A 20,743-nucleotide genomic window follows, 5' to 3' on the forward strand; every position below is an offset into this window, starting at 1 on the left:
GTGCCCATTCCATAATTTTTGCCAGGGGTTCTACTGTACTAGTGGGATGCACTTAAATCAATGTATTCGTAAATTAATCCCAAATGCTTGTTGGGGCTCACATGTAATTTCAAGTCAGACTAGCAGTTGTATTGCCTTGACGTTTAGGAGGACAGCATTAAGATTAGACAGAGCATGCAGCTGTACTTGGTATGGTGCAGGGTACCTTATTTGTAATATGCAGTTGGCATGAAGAGACCTTTGGATGTTTGACTGATATTTGTTTTATGAATCACTCATAGAATAGAAGGATTAAAAACATTTTTTTCGTTTTAATGACCCAAACATTGAACAATACAGAAAAATAATTTTCAATATATACAGCATCATACATTGTTTTATAAACAATCATTTGGCTTTAAAAACAATACATATTAATTTACCTGCTTTGAACAATGCCAGATGCAGGGTTCTAGACTTGACATGTGTTTGTGTTTGATTTGCACTTTGTTGTACATGGCTCTGGATAAGAGCGTCTGCTAAATGCCACTTAATGTAATGTAATGTAATGTAATGTAATGTAACATAAAATTATACAAAGGAGAAAAAAATACAGATTTCTCTTGGAACGGGGGATACAGATACCCTTTATGAAAACAGTTCTTTCATGTTTCACAATGAGACTTTTTGGGACAGTGCAATGGCTTTGTTTTTGTTTTCTTGTTTTCGTTAAATCTTTTGGAAGAATAACCATCAGTGGCTACAGAAAGTATTCATACCCTTTCACTTTTTGCACCTTTAATTGTGTTGTAGATTGTAAATTGCCATTTTCCCACAAATCTACACTCAATCATTTTTGTTAATTTAAGAAAAATCAATTCACTGAAATCTCTCATCTATATAAGTATTCAGACCATTAATTCAGTACTTTGTAGAAGCCCATTTGGCAGTAATGACAGCTTTGAATCTTCTTGGCTAAGTCTCTACATGCTTTGCACACCTGCATTTGGGCAATTTATCCTGACATAGGCATGTTGGTCTCGTATAGTGCATCTGAACATGTTTTTACTGAACTTTTGTTTCATTATGTTTTTTTAAAGTAGAGTGGACCACTCTCCTTTATTTATTATTATGTTTTGGTGATTCAGACAGCAGAGAGGGTAACACAAGGGCCCAGTGATTAGCAGGTGCCACAGTGGAGTATCAACTCCTATCTGTCTCGGGGATGGAGTGCTGTCTCGGGGGATGGAGTGCACAGAGTGCTCCTATCTGTCTCGGGGGATGGAGTGCACAGAGCGAAAGATCATAAGAGGGGCTAGCAAGGGGTGACAGTGGGGTTCAAGGTATAGCAAAGGGCACTGTGGCTTGCACATGCAGTATAGAGAAACTGAATCCTGCGGTTGCGCCAACCATAGGCTAAAGCAGAAGACCAAGGGCCATACTTTCAGGAACCAATATTGCACGGAGCTTTGGCGCAGTCACCTGGCGAGGTGAGCGTGGCTAATCCGGTCGATCACGGGGTGCACAGATCAAGGTGCGCGGTGCAAGTCATTTTGAGATGTTTTAATAAAAATAAATTTAAAAATTAAAACGCATCTCATACGATAAATCCGTTTGTAAAATCGATTTGTACGTATTTTCTTCTGTCAGAATTTCAATAAAACATTGCCCAAACATTTATTATGGGCTAGTTTAATTCCCTATTAAACCTGTAGCAATACTTTAAACGTACTATTGTATAACTAAGAAATACTGACACATTTTGTAGAATTACTAAACAAAATAAAACCAGGGAAGATCATAACACAGGTTATCAAGCCATTCGCAAAATGAAAAAAAATTACATACAATTAAATTATAAATGTATATGAATGATATGGCTTAGTAAACTGATTTTCTTTCTTTAAGCGATTTTCTGAAAAATGGGCGTTTTGGGTTTGCACATGTTGCACATGTGTCTTTCTCCTTGGTTATTTGAACTTGAACTTGATCCAAACACTTAAACTGGATGTTTAGGCTACCGACATAACCGGCCCTCCAGACAAAAAATAACACGTCTTGTTGTTTATTGGTCTCTTTGAGCACAACTGGATGATATTAGCGAGGAAGATATGCTAGAAGGTAACTAATGACCAGAAAATTGCAATAAGCTACACCAAATTGGCAATGAGCTGCTCACTCTTGAACACAGCATCGGAGCTCCTCCCAGTTCAGCGTGCCACGAGTCCCAAAATTACCAGACGCATCTGGATTGTCCGAAAAATGCTAATTCGGCAGCATGCCAGCTCACAACACAGCAGATGCCGGCCGGAAAATATGGACCCAAGTATCAGCTGGAGAGCAATACAAGTTAAACAGGGCTATTTGCTGTGGTCTGTGGCATTTAACTCTGGCTATTTTTGGCTGGGTGAGTCCAGACTGGCTGTTAACTGGAGGGTGGGGGGTTATCCTCCAGTGTCCCGTAGGACTGGGCCGGTCTTCTTGCAGGAGAGGGAGCCAAAGAAGGAGGCGATGTCTGCAACACTCTGGGAAGGTAGACCTGCCAACAGATTTGTTTGAACAGACTGAACGTGTGCTAACAGAGTCCACTGGGCATCTGGTCCACTGAGGTTGCACAAACTGAGTCTTACTCACCGAACCAGAAGGTTCCGCTGATACGTCTTCTCCAGGCTCATCGCCATCTTCCTTAACCTTGAGTCAACCAGGAACAGGAACAACACCAGTAATGCCAGAGTACTCTCCCTCTCTCTCCCTCACTCTTCCTCCTTCCCTTGCTCTCCCCCCCTCCCCCCTCTCTCCCTACCTCCCTGCTTTCTCTCTCCTTCTCTGCCTCTCTCCCTCCCCCCGCTCTCCCTCCCTCTCTGCCTCTCTCCCTCCCTCCCTTCCCCCCTCTCCCTCCCTCTCTGCCTGTCTCTCTCTCTCCCTCCCTCTCTGCCTCTCTCCCTCCCTCCTTCTTTCTCTCCCTCCCCCCTCTCTCTCCCTCCACCCTCTCCCTACCTCCATCACCCCCTCTCTCTCTTCCTCCCTCCCTCCTTCCTGATTTTGCCGTCACAAACATACAAAGCTTAGGTCAGCTCACTCACATTGTAGTTGTGGGGACTCAGGTACTTGAAGTGCCCGAAGCAGGAGTAGCCGATGCAGATGAAGATGGTCACACAGAGAACGATTAAGGTGAAGAGAGAAGTGTCCGCCATGAACCCTGAAACACAACACAGGAAATAAGCCAATCAGTCCCTCCTGCACAGCCAACAGCATGTGCAGAATACAATCACATGACACAGGACGGCCAGGTACAATACGGTCACACAGAGAACGATTAAGATGAAGACGGAAGCATCTACCATGAACCCTGAAACACAACACAGGAAATAAACCCCTGTGCAGCCAAAAGCAGAACCAGATCACATGGCACATGATACATGACACAGGAGGGGAACTGACACAAAGCAACACTGGTGGTAAACTCACCTGACTCTCCTGCACCGCCAATAACAGAAGAAAAAACGTAACAGAGAAGGGCCGATCACGGGTGCCTACCTGTGCGAATGACGGAGAAGAAGTAGAGCCAGAGCAGGCAGATTATCGGAGCGGCCATGGCCTGGTTGACCGCGCCCAAGTGCACCTGTCTGTCCAGGCGAGTGGGGAGGTAGGCGAAGTAGAGGTTGTGCTTGTCCACCAGGTGCTTGAGTATGGAGTACAGTAGACCTGGCGGAGGGAAAGTATGTTAGCGGTTAAGAGAGGGGAAGGTGGGCTTTGTGCACTCACATGGCTGGGGTGGAGTCAAAGGACAGCGGAGGATGAACAGATCTCAGGAGCTTAAAGGTGTGAGAAAGAGCACATTATAAGTTGAATTCCTGATATCAGGAATGTAAATTGAACTCATAATAATTTCAATTCTCTGAAATATCAATATATTTAAAATTAAAAGAATTCAGTTGAGATTCCATTCTTGATATCAAGAATTACAATTTTAACTATTTACAATTCAATTCTCGATATCAGTAATAAAATGGAAATTATCGCACCAAAAATGGCACCTAAATAATTATATTTCAGCCCTAGTAACAAACAGTTATATGATTTGGCCTGAGCTAAAAATGAGCAGATGTGGGACGAAGTGTGTCATTAAAACATGTAAGTGTTGCGCGAGCAGCAGATATCTAGTTACAGAATCTGAGATACTCATTTATATCACGTGTTAGCTATGACTAAGCAACACTGGCAAAACTGGACGTTGTTAGCCTGGATCCAGACCCAGAATCGCTGTGTCTGCGTTATCATTTTCATTTTCTCATTTTAGGTAAATTAACAGCTGCTATTTAGTACACATCTGCAGTGTTAAGAATGGATAATAGGAGCAAGATCAGTTTTCAGTGGGAAATAATTTAATCACATAAGGGTATGGACATAAATCCTTAGCTTGCAGAGTACATAGCAAACTTCAGAGAGCCAGGTGGCAAGCAACAGAAGAGCCTCATCACATTTTATTGATTGTTCACCATGCACACCATCACATTTCCTTATTAGCTATTCATAATTTCATAGGCAGAAATTACTCTGAGCATTCTGTTGATGAGATTTTCTGTTCTGGCAACAAAACATGACATTCCAAGTTATAGCCAGGCCTCTATCTTTAGAACTTCTTCAATTCAGGATTATGTTCCTTGCTTCCTGAATTTTACAATAAATATCTTTAACACTAGGATCACCAATATCTTGTTTAGCAAATAAAGGCCCAGGAATGCTTTAAAACTTTGAATTTAAAACGTAATGTAGCATGCAAGGGTAGAGTTGCCACAGCCTACATTTGTTTTGCTTTAGGTTGGAAGACACATACCTATTGCAATGAACTACAGTAGCCTAATTCCACATTAATGCATTTGTGTTAAAGTGAGAATGTAGTTGCCAAAATATTGTTTCCCTGCATTGTTTTTTTAAGTGAACAGCAAGTCTGTTTGCATTTTAAAGTCTGCATTAAAAAGGTATAATTATAAAGCTACTGCACAGGCTGTTGCACATCAGATACTTGTGGTTGGCTTTATTTCTCATAAGGAGTGATTCAGTGTTTTTGAAACGGAAGTTAGAGCAGTACTAGCTTTCGTGATATGACACATACACAAGAGAAACTGATCTTTCAGGAGGAAGGGCAGGGGGGGCGGTTTGACTTAAGTGAAATGACAAGGGGGGACGTCAAATGAGGATGTGCGCTGTATTACATTATTGGCATTTGGCAGACGCTCTTATCCAGAGCGACGTACAACAAAGTGCATACCCATAACCAGGGATAAGTGCGCTGAAAGACCCTAGAGGGAAGTACAATTTCAACTGCTGTATGAAAGGATATCGATTGGAAGGAAACGGAAAATAGACAGATATTTGATCAATACATGCCCACTGGTACACAATGTCATAAAAAAAAGAAGTGGATGGAAAATATATTTTTTTTGGTATTTACAATTTAATATATTGATATTAATTCAATTTTATATATATTGTGGTGGCCCGATCGGAAATCGGTACACCACTGGTGTGGAACGGCCCGTGCGCCGGCGGCTTCTGCTAGGAAAAGTTATTAACCACGTGTATTTCCCCAGGTCGTATCTAACAGAGCCGCACCGGAGCGAGAGCCGGCGAGGAGTCAGAACCATGGCCAGCGACACGGGGAAAGACGCGTGGGGAATGTGAGGAAGAGACAATTAACCCTTCTCATTGGACAGGCGCAGCCGGACCGACTCCGAGAGAGAGCGGAGCCGTACAAAAGGCGAGGCGCAACCACAGAGCGGGGCTGAGTACGGAGGGAAACGGAGGCGAAGCCCAGTGAGGAGGAAACAGCCACGGGAAAGCAACTAACGACACCACGGTGGAAGCGGGTCTTCGGAGGCCCTACCAAAAGGCGCGGCCGGCACGGACCACCCAGAACCACCGACGGACCGGGAAACCTAATTTTTTGGCCGGTGACTTTTTTTTCGTTTTTGTGAGAAAGGAAGTTTTTTGTTTGAGACGTTGTAAAAGTGCCCTGAAGGCACACCAGAACCTCATTAAAACTACCCGTTGAGGAACTACTCTTGCTCTCTCTGCCTCTCTCTCCCCACGGGGCGCCACATATGGTGGAGAATGCGGGCATAGAGACCCCAGCTATAGAGAGAGAGAGCAATTAAAAAAAAAAAAAAAAAAAAAAAAAAAAAATTTAAAAAAAAAATGGAGGACGCCATCAACGCTCTACTGCGGTCACAAGGCGCCCTGCAGAAAGCCGTGGCGGAACTGTGCCAAAAGTCCAGCCCGGCGACAAGCCACCGGACACCCAAAGACGTACTGCTGAAGCAGACCCCGGACGATGAAATTGAGGCCTACCTCGAGATCTTCGAACGGGCGGCTTACCTGGAGAAGTGGCCTCAAGGCGCCTGGGGCTCCCTCCTGGCCCCATTCCTCAGCGGGGAGGCCCAGAAGGCGTACCGGGGACTGCCTCCGGCCGAAGCCCACGACTACCCCACCCTCAAAGCCACCATCTTAGCCCAGTATGGCTACAGCCTCCCCGCCAGGGCACAGCGGTTCCACCAATGGGCCTATGACCCCGCCCTCCCGGCGCGAGGACAGGTGATGAGCCTGGGGAGGCTAACCAAAAGTTGGCTAGTCGAGGGCGACGGGCCGCCCCTGCTCGACCGGGTGGTGTTGGATCGCTGTGTCCGAGCCCTGGCCCCGGACGTCAAGAAATATGTGGCCCAGCAGGGGCCCCGCTCCATTGATGCCCTGGTCAACCTCCTGGAGAACCACCAGGTGGCCCAAGAGATGGTCAGGGGAACCAAAACGGAAAGCCCCCGAAGAACCCCAAGCGCGGTCCGACTGGAGCCACAAACCAGGCCACGGTGGAGAGCGGACGACAGGGACGAGGGACTCCGCAGGAGAGAGACCAGACGGTGCTTCGCCTGTGGCCGGGAGGGCCACCTGAGCCGGGATTGCCCAGGGAGGGAGGAGTCCATGGCCACTGCACCTGAGACGGGCCGACCCTGCCACTACCTCACCACGTGCTGGGCCCACAAGGGCACTGCCGCCCCTAGGCTACCCGTCCGGATCGGGGGTCAAGACGCGGAGGCCTTGCTGGACTCGGGGAGTGCTATTACCCTGGTGAGACCAACCCTAGCAGGGGGGAGACGGGGAGAGGACATCGCCGTCACCTGCATCCACGGCGACGTACGAAGCTACCCCACCGCCGAGGTAACCATCATCACCCCTAGAGGTCAATTCACGGGAAGGGTGGGGGTAGTCGAGAGCCTCCCAGTGGAGGTGCTGCTGGGAAGAGACTGCCCCCTCTTTCTCAGCTACTGGAGTGAGAGGGCGACCTCGGAGAGGCCAAGTCACACACCCCGACCCCGCCGGAAGGGCCACCGGGAACCACACCCGGTTTGGGTGGCCCCTGCCGGGGATAGTGAGGAGGAGGAGATCTCGCCCCAAGGGGGGAGGGGACCGACCACGCAACCCCCTACCGAGAGCACGGATACAGCCCCGGAGCGACCGGACCCACCACCACCCCTGGAGGCGGAAGGGGGTAGCGCGGGGGGGTTTTCGGAGTTTCAACCCGAACTAGAGAGGGCCCCAACGGACTTCGGCTCCGCCCAGCTGCAAGATCCCCTCCTCGCCCAGGCCTGGAGGGCCGCTGCTTACATTGAGGGCGTCCCACAAGGCGGGGTGAGTAGACCGGCCTACCCGTATTTTAAAGTCCAGAATAACCTGCTGTATCGGACCTGCAACAGGGACCCGGGAGAGCTGGACCAACTTCTGGTACCCCGGAGCCACACCTCCAAGGTGCTCTACCTCGCCCACACCCACCTGTTGGGGGCCCACCTGGGAAGGGAGAAGACGTATGAGCGGATCCTATCTCGCTTCTACTGGCCTGGCATCAAACGGGCAGTGGAGGACTACTGCCGACAGTGTGCGGAGTGTCAACTGCACAGCCCCCGGGTGACGTATCGCAATCCATTAATCCCTCTCCCCATTATAGATGTGCCCTTCCGCCGAATTGCTATGGACATAGTGGGACCCCTGCCCAAGTCCAGCCGGGGTCACCGCTACATCCTGGTAATCGTTGATTACGCCACCCGTTACCCGGAGGCCGTACCCTTACGGGCCGCGACGGGGAAGAGCATCGCGAGGGAGCTGTTCCTCCTCTTCAGCCGGGTGGGGATCGCGGAAGAGGTCCTGACAGACCAGGGGACCTGTTTCATGTCGGGCGTGATGAGGGAGATGTGCCGCCTACTCCGGGTCCAACAAGTGAGGACGTCCGTCTACCACCCCCAGACCGACGGGCTGGTAGAGCGGTTTAACAAAACCCTCAAGTCAATGCTGAAGAAAATGATCACAACGGACGGTAAGGACTGGGACCACTTATTACCGTACCTATTATTTTCGATACGTGAGGTCCCACAGGCATCCACGGGGTACGCGCCCTTCGAGTTGCTGTATGGGAGACGTCCCCGAGGGCTACTGGACCTCGCGAAGGAGGCCTGGGAGCAGCAGCCGTCCCGACAACGCACCCTCCTGGAACATGTGGAAGCGATGGACCAGCGGATGGCAAAGATCTGGCCCATGGTCCGGGAGCACATGCAACAGGCCCAGAAGGAGCAGGCTAGACTGTACAACCGAACAGCCCAGGTGAGAGAATTTCAGCCGGGGGATAAAGTCATGGTGCTGATCCCCACCAATGAGTGCAAATTTCTGGCCAAATGGCATGGGCCCTACGAAGTAGTAGCCAAGGTTGGGCCAGTGAACTACATGGTAAGACAGGTGGGCCGGAGACACCAGCTCCAAAAGTACCACATTAACCTGCTAAAGAGGTGGCACGAACCCGTGCACGACCCTGCTCCCCTCTGCTTAACCACAGGCGGCGCCACCGGAACACCAGAAGTGGCCACTGGAGACCTGCTGACCGACCGGCAGCGCCAAGACCTCCGCGAGCTGGTGAGTCAACACCGGGATGTGCTCTCCCACCTCCCGGGCCGGACTACCAAGGTCCACCACGACATCGTCACGGAGCCAGGAAGGAGGGTTCGACTGCGGCCCTACCGGATCCCGGAGGCGAGAAGGCAGACCATCCGGGAGGAGGTGGCGAGGATGCTGGACCTGGGGGTCATAGAAGAATCCCAAAGCGCCTGGTCCAGCCCGATCGTGTTGGTCCCAAAACCGGACGGCAGTTGGAGGTTCTGCAACGACTTCCGGAGGTTGAACGAAATCTCCCGGTACGACGCCTACCCCATGCCCCGGGTGGACGAGCTGATCGAGCGGCTGGGACCCGCTCGCTACCTCAGCACCCTGGACCTCACCCGGGGGTACTGGCAGGTACCGCTGACCCCCCAGGCGAGGGAGAAGACGGCTTTCGCCACCCCGGATGGCCTGTTCCAGTACCGCGTCTTACCCTTCGGAGTGCATGGAGCCCCCGCCACCTTCCAGAGGCTCATGGACAACCTGCTGAGGCCCCACAGGGAGTATGCTGCTGCCTACCTCGACGATATCGTCATTCACAGCGCTGATTGGGAAAGCCACCTCAGGAGGCTGGAGGCGGTGCTCGGGGCGCTCCGGGAAGCCGGCCTGACAGCTAACCCGGCTAAGTGTCGCCTGGGCCTGGAGGAGGCCGACTACCTGGGCCACACCGTGGGACGAGGGTGCGTCCGACCCCAGAGTCAAAAGGTGGACGGGATCACCAACTGGCCACGACCCACCACCAAAAGGCAAGTGCGCACATTCCTGGGCCTAGTGGGGTACTATAGGCAGTTTATACCGGACTTTGCCACCAGAGCGGCCCCCTTGCACGAGCTGACCAAGAAAGACCACCGGCACACGGTGATATGGACCGAAGCCGCCGACCGCGCCTTCCTAGACCTGAGGGCCGCCCTGGGGAATGAACCAGTACTGACCACCCCTAACTTCTCCCAAAAGTTTGTTTTGCAGACCGACGCCTCTGAAACCGGACTTGGTGCGGTCCTATCCCAGATCCAGGACGCCACCGAGCACCCGATCACCTATATCAGCCGGAAATTGCTGAAGCATGAGAGGAATTATAGCACGGTGGAGAAGGAGTGCCTGGCCATAAGGTGGGCAGTCGGGAAGCTCAAATACTATCTGGTAGGAAGGGAATTTATCCTTATAACTGACCATGCCCCATTGCAATGGATGTATCGGTGTAAGGACACTAACGCCCGGGTGACCCGATGGTTTTTAGAACTACAAAGTTTTAAATTCACGGTGGAACACCGAGCCGGGAGACTCCAAGGGAACGCGGATGCCCTGTCCCGGATGAACGAGGGCCTCTTTGGTGACGCTCCCGCCGAGGGCGTGGAGCTGAGGGGGAGGAAATGTGGTGGCCCGATCGGAAATCGGTACACCACTGGTGTGGAACGGCCCGTGCGCCGGCGGCTTCTGCTAGGAAAAGTTATTAACCACGTGTATTTCCCCAGGTCGTATCTAACAGAGCCGCACCGGAGCGAGAGCCGGCGAGGAGTCAGAACCATGGCCAGCGACACGGGGAAAGACGCGTGGGGAATGTGAGGAAGAGACAATTAACCCTTCTCATTGGACAGGCGCAGCCGGACCGACTCCGAGAGAGAGCGGAGCCGTACAAAAGGCGAGGCGCAACCACAGAGCGGGGCTGAGTACGGAGGGAAACGGAGGCGAAGCCCAGTGAGGAGGAAACAGCCACGGGAAAGCAACTAACGACACCACGGTGGAAGCGGGTCTTCGGAGGCCCTACCAAAAGGCGCGGCCGGCACGGACCACCCAGAACCACCGACGGACCGGGAAACCTAATTTTTTGGCCGGTGACTTTTTTTTCGTTTTTGTGAGAAAGGAAGTTTTTTGTTTGAGACGTTGTAAAAGTGCCCTGAAGGCACACCAGAACCTCATTAAAACTACCCGTTGAGGAACTACTCTTGCTCTCTCTGCCTCTCTCTCCCCACGGGGCGCCACAATATATATGTGTGTGTGTGTAAGATGTGTACAGTTGAAGAATTTACTAAATTGAGGGAAAAAGTTCATTTTGATTTTAGTTTCTCTTTAAGAAAGTCACAAAGCAAAAGTTCTTTCATACACACATCTAAGCTCATTAACATTAGTAACTAGTTAACTAATAACTAGTTAAAATTGAATTATTGATATCAAGTTGATATCAAAAACAAGTTGAAAAACAGCTTGCCTAGATGTGTGCTTGTGTGCATGTGCCATAGATGCACACCCCCCTCATCACTCACACCTGATGACTTTGTCTCCTTCTTTGAAAAGAAGGTCGATGCTATTCGCAATTCCTTCTCCCAACCCTCCACCCCTGCTGACCCTCCTACCCTCCCCAACTCCCTAACCTCCTTTTCTCCCCTCTCTGACGCCGACACGCTGAAACTCCTTACTTCCCACCGCCCAACCACCTGTCCTCTTGACCCCATCCCCTCTCCCCTCCTACAATCTATATCTGAGGACATTCTCCCTTTTCTCTCCTCTCTAATCAACACCTCCCTCTCTTCCGGCACCATGCCCTCTTCCCTGAAGAGGGCCAGAGTCACTCCCCTCCTCAAAAAACCTACTCTCGATCCCTCTGCCCTGAACAACTACCGGCCTGTCTCTCTTCTTCCCTTTCTTGCTAAAACCCTGGAACGGGCGGTCTGCTCCCAACTGTCCACTTATCTTCTCCACAACAATCTCCATGACCCCAACCAGTCTGGCTTCAAGAGTGGCCACTCCACTGAAACCGCCCTGCTCGCGGTCACTGAGGCACTCCACTCTGCTAAAGCAAAATCCTTCTCCTCTGTCCTCATCTTCCTCGACCTGTCGGCCGCCTTCGATACAGTCAACCATGAGATTCTGCTCTCATCGCTGTCTGGGATGGGTGTCACAGGTTCTGCACTCGCTTGGTTTTCCTCCTACCTCTCTGGTCGCTCCTACCAGGTGACTTGGAGGGGCGCACTCTCCGACCCTCAAACCCTACGAACTGGAGTCCCGCAGGGCTCGGTTCTTGGGCCTCTCCTCTTCTCGCTATACACCATGTCTCTTGGTTCTGTTATCTCTTCCCACGGCTTCTCTTATCACTCCTACGCTGATGACACCCAACTCTTCATTTCCTTCCCCCCTGACACCCAAATCACCACACAGATCTCTGCCTGCTTGGCTGATATCTCTGCATGGATGACTTCCCATCACCTGAAGCTCAACCTTGCCAAAACTGAGCTTCTCTACATCCCTGCTAAGTCCTCTCCGTCAATCGACCTCTCACTGACTGTGGAGGACTTTGTAGTTTCCTCCTCCCGTACGGCAAAGAATCTTGGGGTGACTCTTGATAACTGCCTCTCCCTGGCTCCACAAGTATCCTCCACTGCCAGAACCTGCAGGTTCTTTCTGTTTAATATACGCCGCATCCGTCATCTCCTGACGGAGAATGCCACCCAGCTCCTAGTCCAGGCGCTCGTCATTTCCCGCCTGGATTACTGCAACTCCCTCCTAGCCGGTCTCCCAGCGTGCGCCATCAAGCCCCTCCAGCTGGTCCAGAATGCTGCAGCCCGCTTGATCACCAGTCAGCCCAGGTCGGCTCATGTCACCCCGCTTCTCATTGGCCTCCACTGGCTTCCTATTGCCGCACGCATCCGATTCAAGGCCCTAGTGTTGGCATTTCAGGCTGCTAAGGGGACTGCCCCACATTACATACAATCCCTGATCACTCCCTACTCCCCAGCTAGACCACTCCGGTCTGCCAGCTCTGGTCGCCTTACGATTCCCTCTCTACGGGCACCTGGCGGTCGAGCTGCACGTTCACGCCTGTTTTCCGTTCTGGTTCCTCAGTGGTGGAATGACTTGCCTACCACTGTCAGGACAGCAGAATCCCTCCCCCTATTTCGACGCAGACTCAAAACACACCTCTTCAAACTCTACCTTAGTCCCCCCTCCTGATTTACCCCGCCCCCCCCTTCTGATACCCCTATCCCTGTCTGTCCCTATGTTTAGAACAGCAGTCCAGGTGTATTTTCCTAGTTCTGGATGTGATGCTTCGACTTGTGGTAGAACCTATGCACTTGTAAGTCGCTTTGGATTAAAAGCGTCTGCCAAATGACTAAAATGTAAATGTAAATGTGTGCATGTGTGCATGTGCCATAGATGTGCTCTTGTGTCATAGATGTGTGCTTGTGTGCATGTGTCATAGATGTGTGCTTGTGTGCATGTGCCATAGATGTGTACTTGTGTGCATGTGCCATAGATGTGTGCATGTGTGTGCTTGTGTGCATGTGCCATAGATGTGTGCATGTGTGTGCTTGTGTGCATGTGCCATAGATGTGTGCGTGTGTGCATGTGCCATAGATGTGTGCGTGTGTGCATGTGCCATAGATGTGTGCATGTGCATGTGCCATAGATGTGTGCTTGTGTGCATGTGCCATAGATGTGTGCATGTGTGCATGTGCCATAGATGTGTGCTTGTGTCATAGATGTGTGATTGTGTGCATGTGTCATATATGTGTGCTTGTGTGCATGTGTCATAGATGTGTGCTTGTGTGCATGTGCCATAGATGTGTGCATGTGCATGTGCCATAGATGTGTGCTTGTGTGCATGTGTCATAGATGTGTGCATGTGCCATAGATGTGTGCTTGTGTGCATGTGCCATAGATGTGTACATATGTGCATGTGCCATAGATGTGTGCATGTGCCATAGATGAGTGCTTGTGTGCATGTGCCATAGAAGTGTGCTTGTGTGCATGTGCCATAGATGTGTGCTTGTGTGCATGTGCCATAGATGTGCGCATGTGTGCATGTGCCATAGATGTGTGCTTGTGTCATAAATGTATGCTTGTGTGCATGTGCCATAGATGGGTGCTTGTGTGCATGTGCCATAGATGTGTGCTTGTGTGCATGTGCCATAGATGTGTGCATGTGTGCATGTGCCATAGATGTGTGCTTGTGTGCATGTGCCATATATGTGCGCTTGTGTGCATGTACCATAGATGTGTGCTTGTGTGCATGTGCCATAGATGTGCGCTTGTGTGCATGTACCATAGATGTGTGCTTGTGTGCATGTGCCATAGATGTGCGCTTGTGTGCATGTGCCATAGATGTGTGCTTGTGTGTTCAGGCGTAACGGATCACTCACCAAAGGGCACAATAACAGGACAGGTGATGCTGTAGGCCATGATGACGGTAAAGACGCACTGAGTCCAGCCGTACATGACCCCATACTCAAACTCGTAGGCCTGATTCTGAGGAGGAACAGGGGGTGAGTGACAGCTGCCAGACCGTAGAGGCGGGGGGAGGGGGGGAGGCAGAAAGGCGAGGCGTCACCTGTTTGATGTATTTCCTCTCTGCGGCTGAGGTGGCCAGGGCCATGCGCACGGTATACAGCAGCAGTCCCGGCAGACGCAGCAGATCCATCCCAGACCCAACCAGCGCTGCCGCGATGACATAGTTCACAAAGAATGCCCCCTGATCCGGCAGGAATACACATCTGCAGAGAAAGGGGGGAAGAGGGGGAGAAAGAGGCAGAGAGAGAAGGGAGTGGGAAGAGAGAAAAGTGCTGAAAACTGAAAGGATAATGATAATAATAACGGTACATATGAATGTAATTTATTATATTTCATTTTTAATGCAAGTTTAATGTCAATAAAGTATTTTTGAATTTGAACATCTGACAAGAGTCTCCACAAAACCGGTGGCAGGTAGTTATATAGAGGGATGACGTACTCAAACCTCAGCTTTCCTTGAGACAAAAACTTGGTGTCAAACAGCCATCGAAAGAAGACGTCCAAACTGAGGGAGACAAGTTCATAGGACAGACTCTTAATTCTGTCTTTATACCTGTTCACTCATTACCAGTACATTTATTACCCATGACAGGCTATAGCTACAATCACTTCACCAAGCACTGTCGGATGTTCCAACATTAACATCACACATAAAATTAGGGGTATAACTGTTTGGGTGGGAAGGAGGAAGGGGGCACGGTTTGACTGTTAGGTCTGTCTGTATTTAGCTGGCAAATGGTGTGGTTCCTGGGAGTGGTTAGTATTTATATCTAGTTCATCTCGTGTGGTTGTTAATTATTATCATTATTTGTCTTGTGATGGGTGGAGTTTGTGGGTGTGATTTGTATTTACCTGGTAAGCCCCAATGAGGGCAATATCAGCACCATGAAAAGGAGGAAAAAGTAGAGTTTGTGCATCATGGTCCTGTTCTCACTCGACCTGAAACAAAGGTCCCACATCTGCGTTACACACATTAAAGTCAAGGCTAACAGAGTAGCCTGGTCCAATGAGAGTCACGGTTGTAATATTAGTCACCGGTACTGTGAGTTATGTGGTCCAGTGAGACCCTGAGCGCGTAAGTCACAGCACTGTAAGGTGGGTGACATACCTGGTCCAGTGAGACTCCCCCAGAGTGGTGTAGTAAACCACTGTGGGCAGCAGAGCAGAAAAGGACCACAGCAGCAATGTGGGGAAGAACTGGCTGATCACTGCACTCTGTGACAGAAAGACATTCCAAAGAGACAGCGCACAAGAGCATCAACGAGATTCCACAGAAAGGAGCGGCCCTATGCGAAAAGAGGAATGACATAACAAAGTCACATGGAGTGAAGAACACTCCCACAGAGAGGAGCTGTTGTGTAAGGTGGAATTTTAAGTGTTCTAAACACCAAGTTGCAACTTTCCACCATTATCTGGACATTCACTCAAAATACATTGCCCACACAACTATGCAGTCCTAATTTTAAACCACAGCTGAGCCTCAACCCTCAGGCCACTGCTACGGACAGTCTCGCAAACCTTTTCGCCTACCAGCCTGGGATGAACAGGTGGGCACTGGACAATGAAAAATTGGACACTGTTGGAAAAAATAACTGCTCTGCAACCTACACCTTTTAGCATGAACTAATGATGGCACTTAACACACCTGTCGAAGAAATATTTGAGCAAATTGTCACTTTACTTTTGGTTTCCTAAAACTGGCGGACCATGTATAAAAAGGACTACAATTCCCACACTGTTAATCTAGTTATGGATGTACAAACCCACAAATTAAAGCTAGAAGTCTGCACTTACACTTCATTGTTTTACTTCAAATTCAATGTGCTGGAGTACGGAGCCAAAACAACAAAAGATGTGTCACTGTTCAAATACTTACAGACTGCACTGCAATTTATGATATAGGCATACAGTAATAGGTCATCAAATGTGAACTGTTGCTTAGTTCAAAAACATGCGCACTGACTGATTCATCCATTAATGTATTCATCCAAAATAATATTTCTATCATGCCAGTTATCATGTCAGATGAGAACTGTATTTGTTGCTGTATTTGCAGCACTATTCATTGTAGGGTAGCCTACACCATATGTGGAAGTGAAGTTTAGAAGGCTGCATTATCCTGTCGCAATTGATGAAATGTAGTGATTTGAGGAACCGAAAATTGTGGAAAATCCCCCCAAAGTAGCGCAATTCGCGTAGGAATGAACAATGAAAGAGCAAATAGCTCTGTGACTCTCCTCATTTTCTCTCTGTTTTTAGTGCTTTCCATGATTTTGTATAGGCATACACAATTTTATATATATTTCTTCTACTTCCACTCTGTTTTCCATAATTTTCAGCAACTTTGCCGTGATTGCTGCCTAACTTCAGTCAATATTTTATGAAAAACACCCATCGTTAATCATAAATAAAGTCACTACATCACAAATATATCAGAGACACTGCATTATACAGAGGCATTACACAAACATAAGGTATCACAGAGACACAGACTTTGCGTCACAGAGATATGGCTTCATAAAGACAGAGTCATGACACGCATGCTTACTCGTATGGTTTAGTTTAAGGGCATCACCAAGACAGAGGGAAGCTGGTGTTTAGTACAGCGATGTAAAACTCACATTGAGGTAGTGGATTGGCTTGGTGACATTGAACTTATCAATTGTGGTGATGATTATTGAGGGCGTGGTAAGGAAAAAGAGGAGGAAGAAAAGGAAGAAGTTGAGCAGCAAACAGCGTAGCCACCAATGCACACCCTGCAGGTTCAGGTTCTCCCTAAGAGGATATGAGAACAGGATATGACAACACAATTTACACAATAATATACACATGGGCTTGAGACAGGGACATGTACAGTATTAAGACATGTATTTTGGATTTCCCACATTCAATTACCTAACATTTCTTCTGCTACAATATTTATATTATATTATTTGCATTTGGCAGACATTCTTATCCAAAGCGACGTACAGTTGATTAGACTAAGCAGGAGACAATCCTCCCCTGGAGCAATACAGGGTTAAGGGCCTTGCTCAAGGGCCCAACGGCTGTACAGATCTTATTGTGGCTACACCGGGATTAGAGCCACCGACCTTGTGGGTCCCAGTCATTTACCTTAACCACTACGCTACAGGCCGCCCTATTTGACTCTACATCCATGCCTGAAAATGTTCTATTGGGCGTGTTGGCCACAGGTGCCCAGTAGATGTTGCTGTGGTAGAGACTGACCAGTATATGCTGTTGGGGTGGAGGGCGTAGCTGACTCTCCAGCGGGTCACTCTTAGGGCCTGACTCCCAGAGGAGGGCTGGGGCTCCTGGCCACACCCACATCGAAACGCCTCTTCATCAGGCATGCTTTCAGACGCACCCCCACAATGCAGGGCGTTGAAGTCCTTCAGGATACTGCCAAGACAGACAGCAGAAGTCACTGACAATGCACAGGTCCATTATATGTCATTAACAAACCACAAATACAGCACAGACAACACACCTTTCACAAACAAAGCCTGCTATTCATAAACTATGGCTTGTATTCAATTCAGAAAAGCAAACTGGTAGTCTGGCATTCCTTGGTGGACCTCCACATGCTGGAAGTGTGGCTTCAGCCTTTGTCATTCACTGTAGGCTACAATTTGGTCTTGATTATTCAGCAAATTCGTTTGATTGTTAATCCAGCAAAATAAATTAAACGACTTATACCTAGATTAAATGTTACACAATTTTATGACACAAAGAAAACGAATAGCCTAGTAGGCTACACACACAATAGCAATATTCATTTAATTTGTTTTTCATACATGTAATTGCTTGATTGATAATCAAAAAGGCATTGGAAACAGGTGGAGAGTCATCATCCATTTCGGTTACTGACGTTTTTTCTTACTTTTGACAGTAAGCCACTGCTATTGATATGAAGAACACAAACATGCCCACAAGTGACCATTTGTGGATGCAATTTCATCGCACAATATGTGGCTTCATATTTTTGTTACCTCTTTTAATGCAGTTTTTGGCCACATAGCACAATAAACACAATATGAACCTGGGACTGCATAGCCATTTCTGATGGCCTAAAAGGGAAAATGAATCACAAAAATATTTAGTGAAATATTTGCATTTTCTGAAAGCCTCAAAATAAATTAAATTGATCAGCCCTAACGCTCTCCATCAACGTATCAGCTTAGATCTGTGACAACTGCCATGACCATGTATAATGCCTACTGTATGTCAAATCATGTGCTCAACACTGGGCAGATTGTTTAAGATTCAAACCTCTCAAGAATCCACAATCTTAGAGTACTGCACTGTAAAGTGTATTGCCAATTTTTTCATATTAAAGTTAGAGGCAATATACTTATTTTGCGCTTTTCTAAAGCATGCTTTATTTCCAACATATCCATGCATCCCATTTAAGACCACATATCTTGTATCACTCGTTCAACATAGCTTGCCCACAAACTGTGTTGGTACGTAGTATACAATCTTTGTGACTGGATGCCCAAATAAGGAGTTGCAATAAAATAAGGCTTGCTGTTGGCTTGAAGAAATGGCATCTGATCTCCAGCAACAATCTATTACTGCATATCTTGCGGTAGTTGGCTTAATGGTATGGGTAGCACCACATTGAAGGAATGCTTTGACCAAGTTCACTAGAGTAGGCGGGGCTTAGGAACAGTCAACTGAGGGTGGCAAGTGAACCAATAATCAACCACTGACTGATAACATGAATGCTGGCTAAACCATGCAAGAACCAATCAGACTGCAAGAAAGCAATCTTAAGCTGTGAATTCCCTTTCCGGATACTGTAGAAATAGAGGGAGCAGGGTCTGATAAGCTTGAGTGAGGGATCTGGAAGATAGGCCTGGAGATACGCACTAAGCAGCCATGGCCTCAGTGTGCAGGGTGACGAAGGCCATGCCCAGTGCGCTCTGTGGCACCTGCTCCCTCTGTTTCTTCATCTCCTCCAGGAATGCAGCCTCCCTCTCGCAGTAGAAGTCAATGGCATCCACCTCACACAACGAAAACACACATTATACACCACCTCACACAACGAGAACACACATTAAACACCACCTCACACAGCGAAAACACACATTATACACCACCTCACACACTGAGAACACACTATACACCACCTCACACCGTGAGAACACACATTATACACCACCTCACACACTGAGAACACACATTATACACCACCTCACACAGCGAGAACACACATTATACACCACCTCACACACTGAGAACACACATTATACATCACCTCACACACTGAGAACACACATTATACACCACCTCACACAGCGAGAACACACATTATACACCACCTCACAGCGAGAACACACATTAAACACCACCTCACATAGCGAGAACACACATTATACACCACCTCACACAGCGAGAACACACATTATACATCACCTCACACACTGAGAACACACATTATACACCACCTCACACAGCGAGAACACACATTATACACCACCTCACACAGCGAGAACACACATTATACACCACCTCACACAGCAAGAATACATTATACACCACCTCACACAGTAAGAACACTTACAACACCCTTTAACACCCATCACACTTTTCCTTGCTAAGAAACAACATATCCACGTTATTTAGCGCAGGTGTAAACGCGCTCACACGCCACCAGAGCGTAGAGCAGCTCACCTGCTCACAGCCGCGGGTCATACAGCAGCACAGCTGTCCACAGGGACGGGGATTAATCTCTTCCCTTTTACCGTCATGCTCCAGAATCGCCTGGTAGTACAGCAGGTTCTTCTCAGCACGTTTCCTGTCAGGACACACATTGCCCACCTTTACACGCGTGACACATTCACTTGGTCGATGTTTAAGAAAATATTTGCATGGGCTGATGGGATATGTAGTCCAGAGACAGGTTTTGCAGTACCTCAAATTACTGAGCAAGGGCTCAAATTCATGTCATCAAGCGACACGGCTACCTTGTTCAGTGTCATTTCTCTTACATTTCACTGTAAATGCACAACCAAATGGAGAGTTTTTTATGGGCTACAAATGACATCAACCAGATGAAGACTATTTATGGGTAGCAAATAGCTTAATTCACGGTGGGGTCCGCAGTTCTGTATGTGTACTAGGGGTGTGAAGGGTTAAAAAGTTTTATGAAATAAACACGCTTTCACCACCAGTGACAAAATGCACAAACTGGTCATACAATTTAAAGAAAGATTCTGGCTGCTTAATAAATTCCATCAGGCTAGTCCAAGCAAGCAGTCTTTGGCTATTTCAGGGGGCTAAGAATGCAAACACCACAGGGAATTCAATGCTGTGGTGTCACATCAGTCACATGAAATGTACTTGGAATTTCAACTGAAAGTTAATCTGCTGACACTAGGGCGAAAGCTGGCATACTGTACCATTCATTCTAGTAATTACACCAAAACCCAGTGGATGGCGTGACCCTCCGGGACTTGAATTTGAGATTGGCAGGTTATCTGGCAGAAGCATAGACGCACAT

The 20,743-nt window shown here is 48.4% G+C and overlaps 1 protein-coding gene across 1 annotated transcript in view; it reads right to left on the reverse strand.

The window, feature by feature from the left end:
• Window positions 1-726: 726 nt before the first annotated feature.
• The window catches only part of tmem63a (transmembrane protein 63A), a 30,211-nt gene continuing 10,194 nt past the window's right edge, over window positions 727-20,743 (reverse strand). The window contains exons 11-23 of the mRNA XM_061242412.1: window positions 19,915-20,038; window positions 19,111-19,244; window positions 17,464-17,637; window positions 16,857-17,010; window positions 15,344-15,450; window positions 15,088-15,174; window positions 14,675-14,740; window positions 14,276-14,438; window positions 14,088-14,193; window positions 3,517-3,684; window positions 3,063-3,178; window positions 2,614-2,670; window positions 727-2,518 (exon numbers count right to left, since the gene is read on the reverse strand). Of these exons, the coding sequence (XP_061098396.1) occupies window positions 2,405-2,518; window positions 2,614-2,670; window positions 3,063-3,178; window positions 3,517-3,684; window positions 14,088-14,193; window positions 14,276-14,438; window positions 14,675-14,740; window positions 15,088-15,174; window positions 15,344-15,450; window positions 16,857-17,010; window positions 17,464-17,637; window positions 19,111-19,244; window positions 19,915-20,038 (1,570 nt within the window). The 3' untranslated portion in view covers window positions 727-2,404. The remainder of the gene's footprint in view (window positions 2,519-2,613; window positions 2,671-3,062; window positions 3,179-3,516; window positions 3,685-14,087; window positions 14,194-14,275; window positions 14,439-14,674; window positions 14,741-15,087; window positions 15,175-15,343; window positions 15,451-16,856; window positions 17,011-17,463; window positions 17,638-19,110; window positions 19,245-19,914; window positions 20,039-20,743) is intronic.

This window comes from Conger conger, chromosome 5, assembly GCF_963514075.1.
Source record: "Conger conger chromosome 5, fConCon1.1, whole genome shotgun sequence".
NCBI lineage: Eukaryota > Metazoa > Chordata > Actinopteri > Anguilliformes > Congridae > Conger > Conger conger.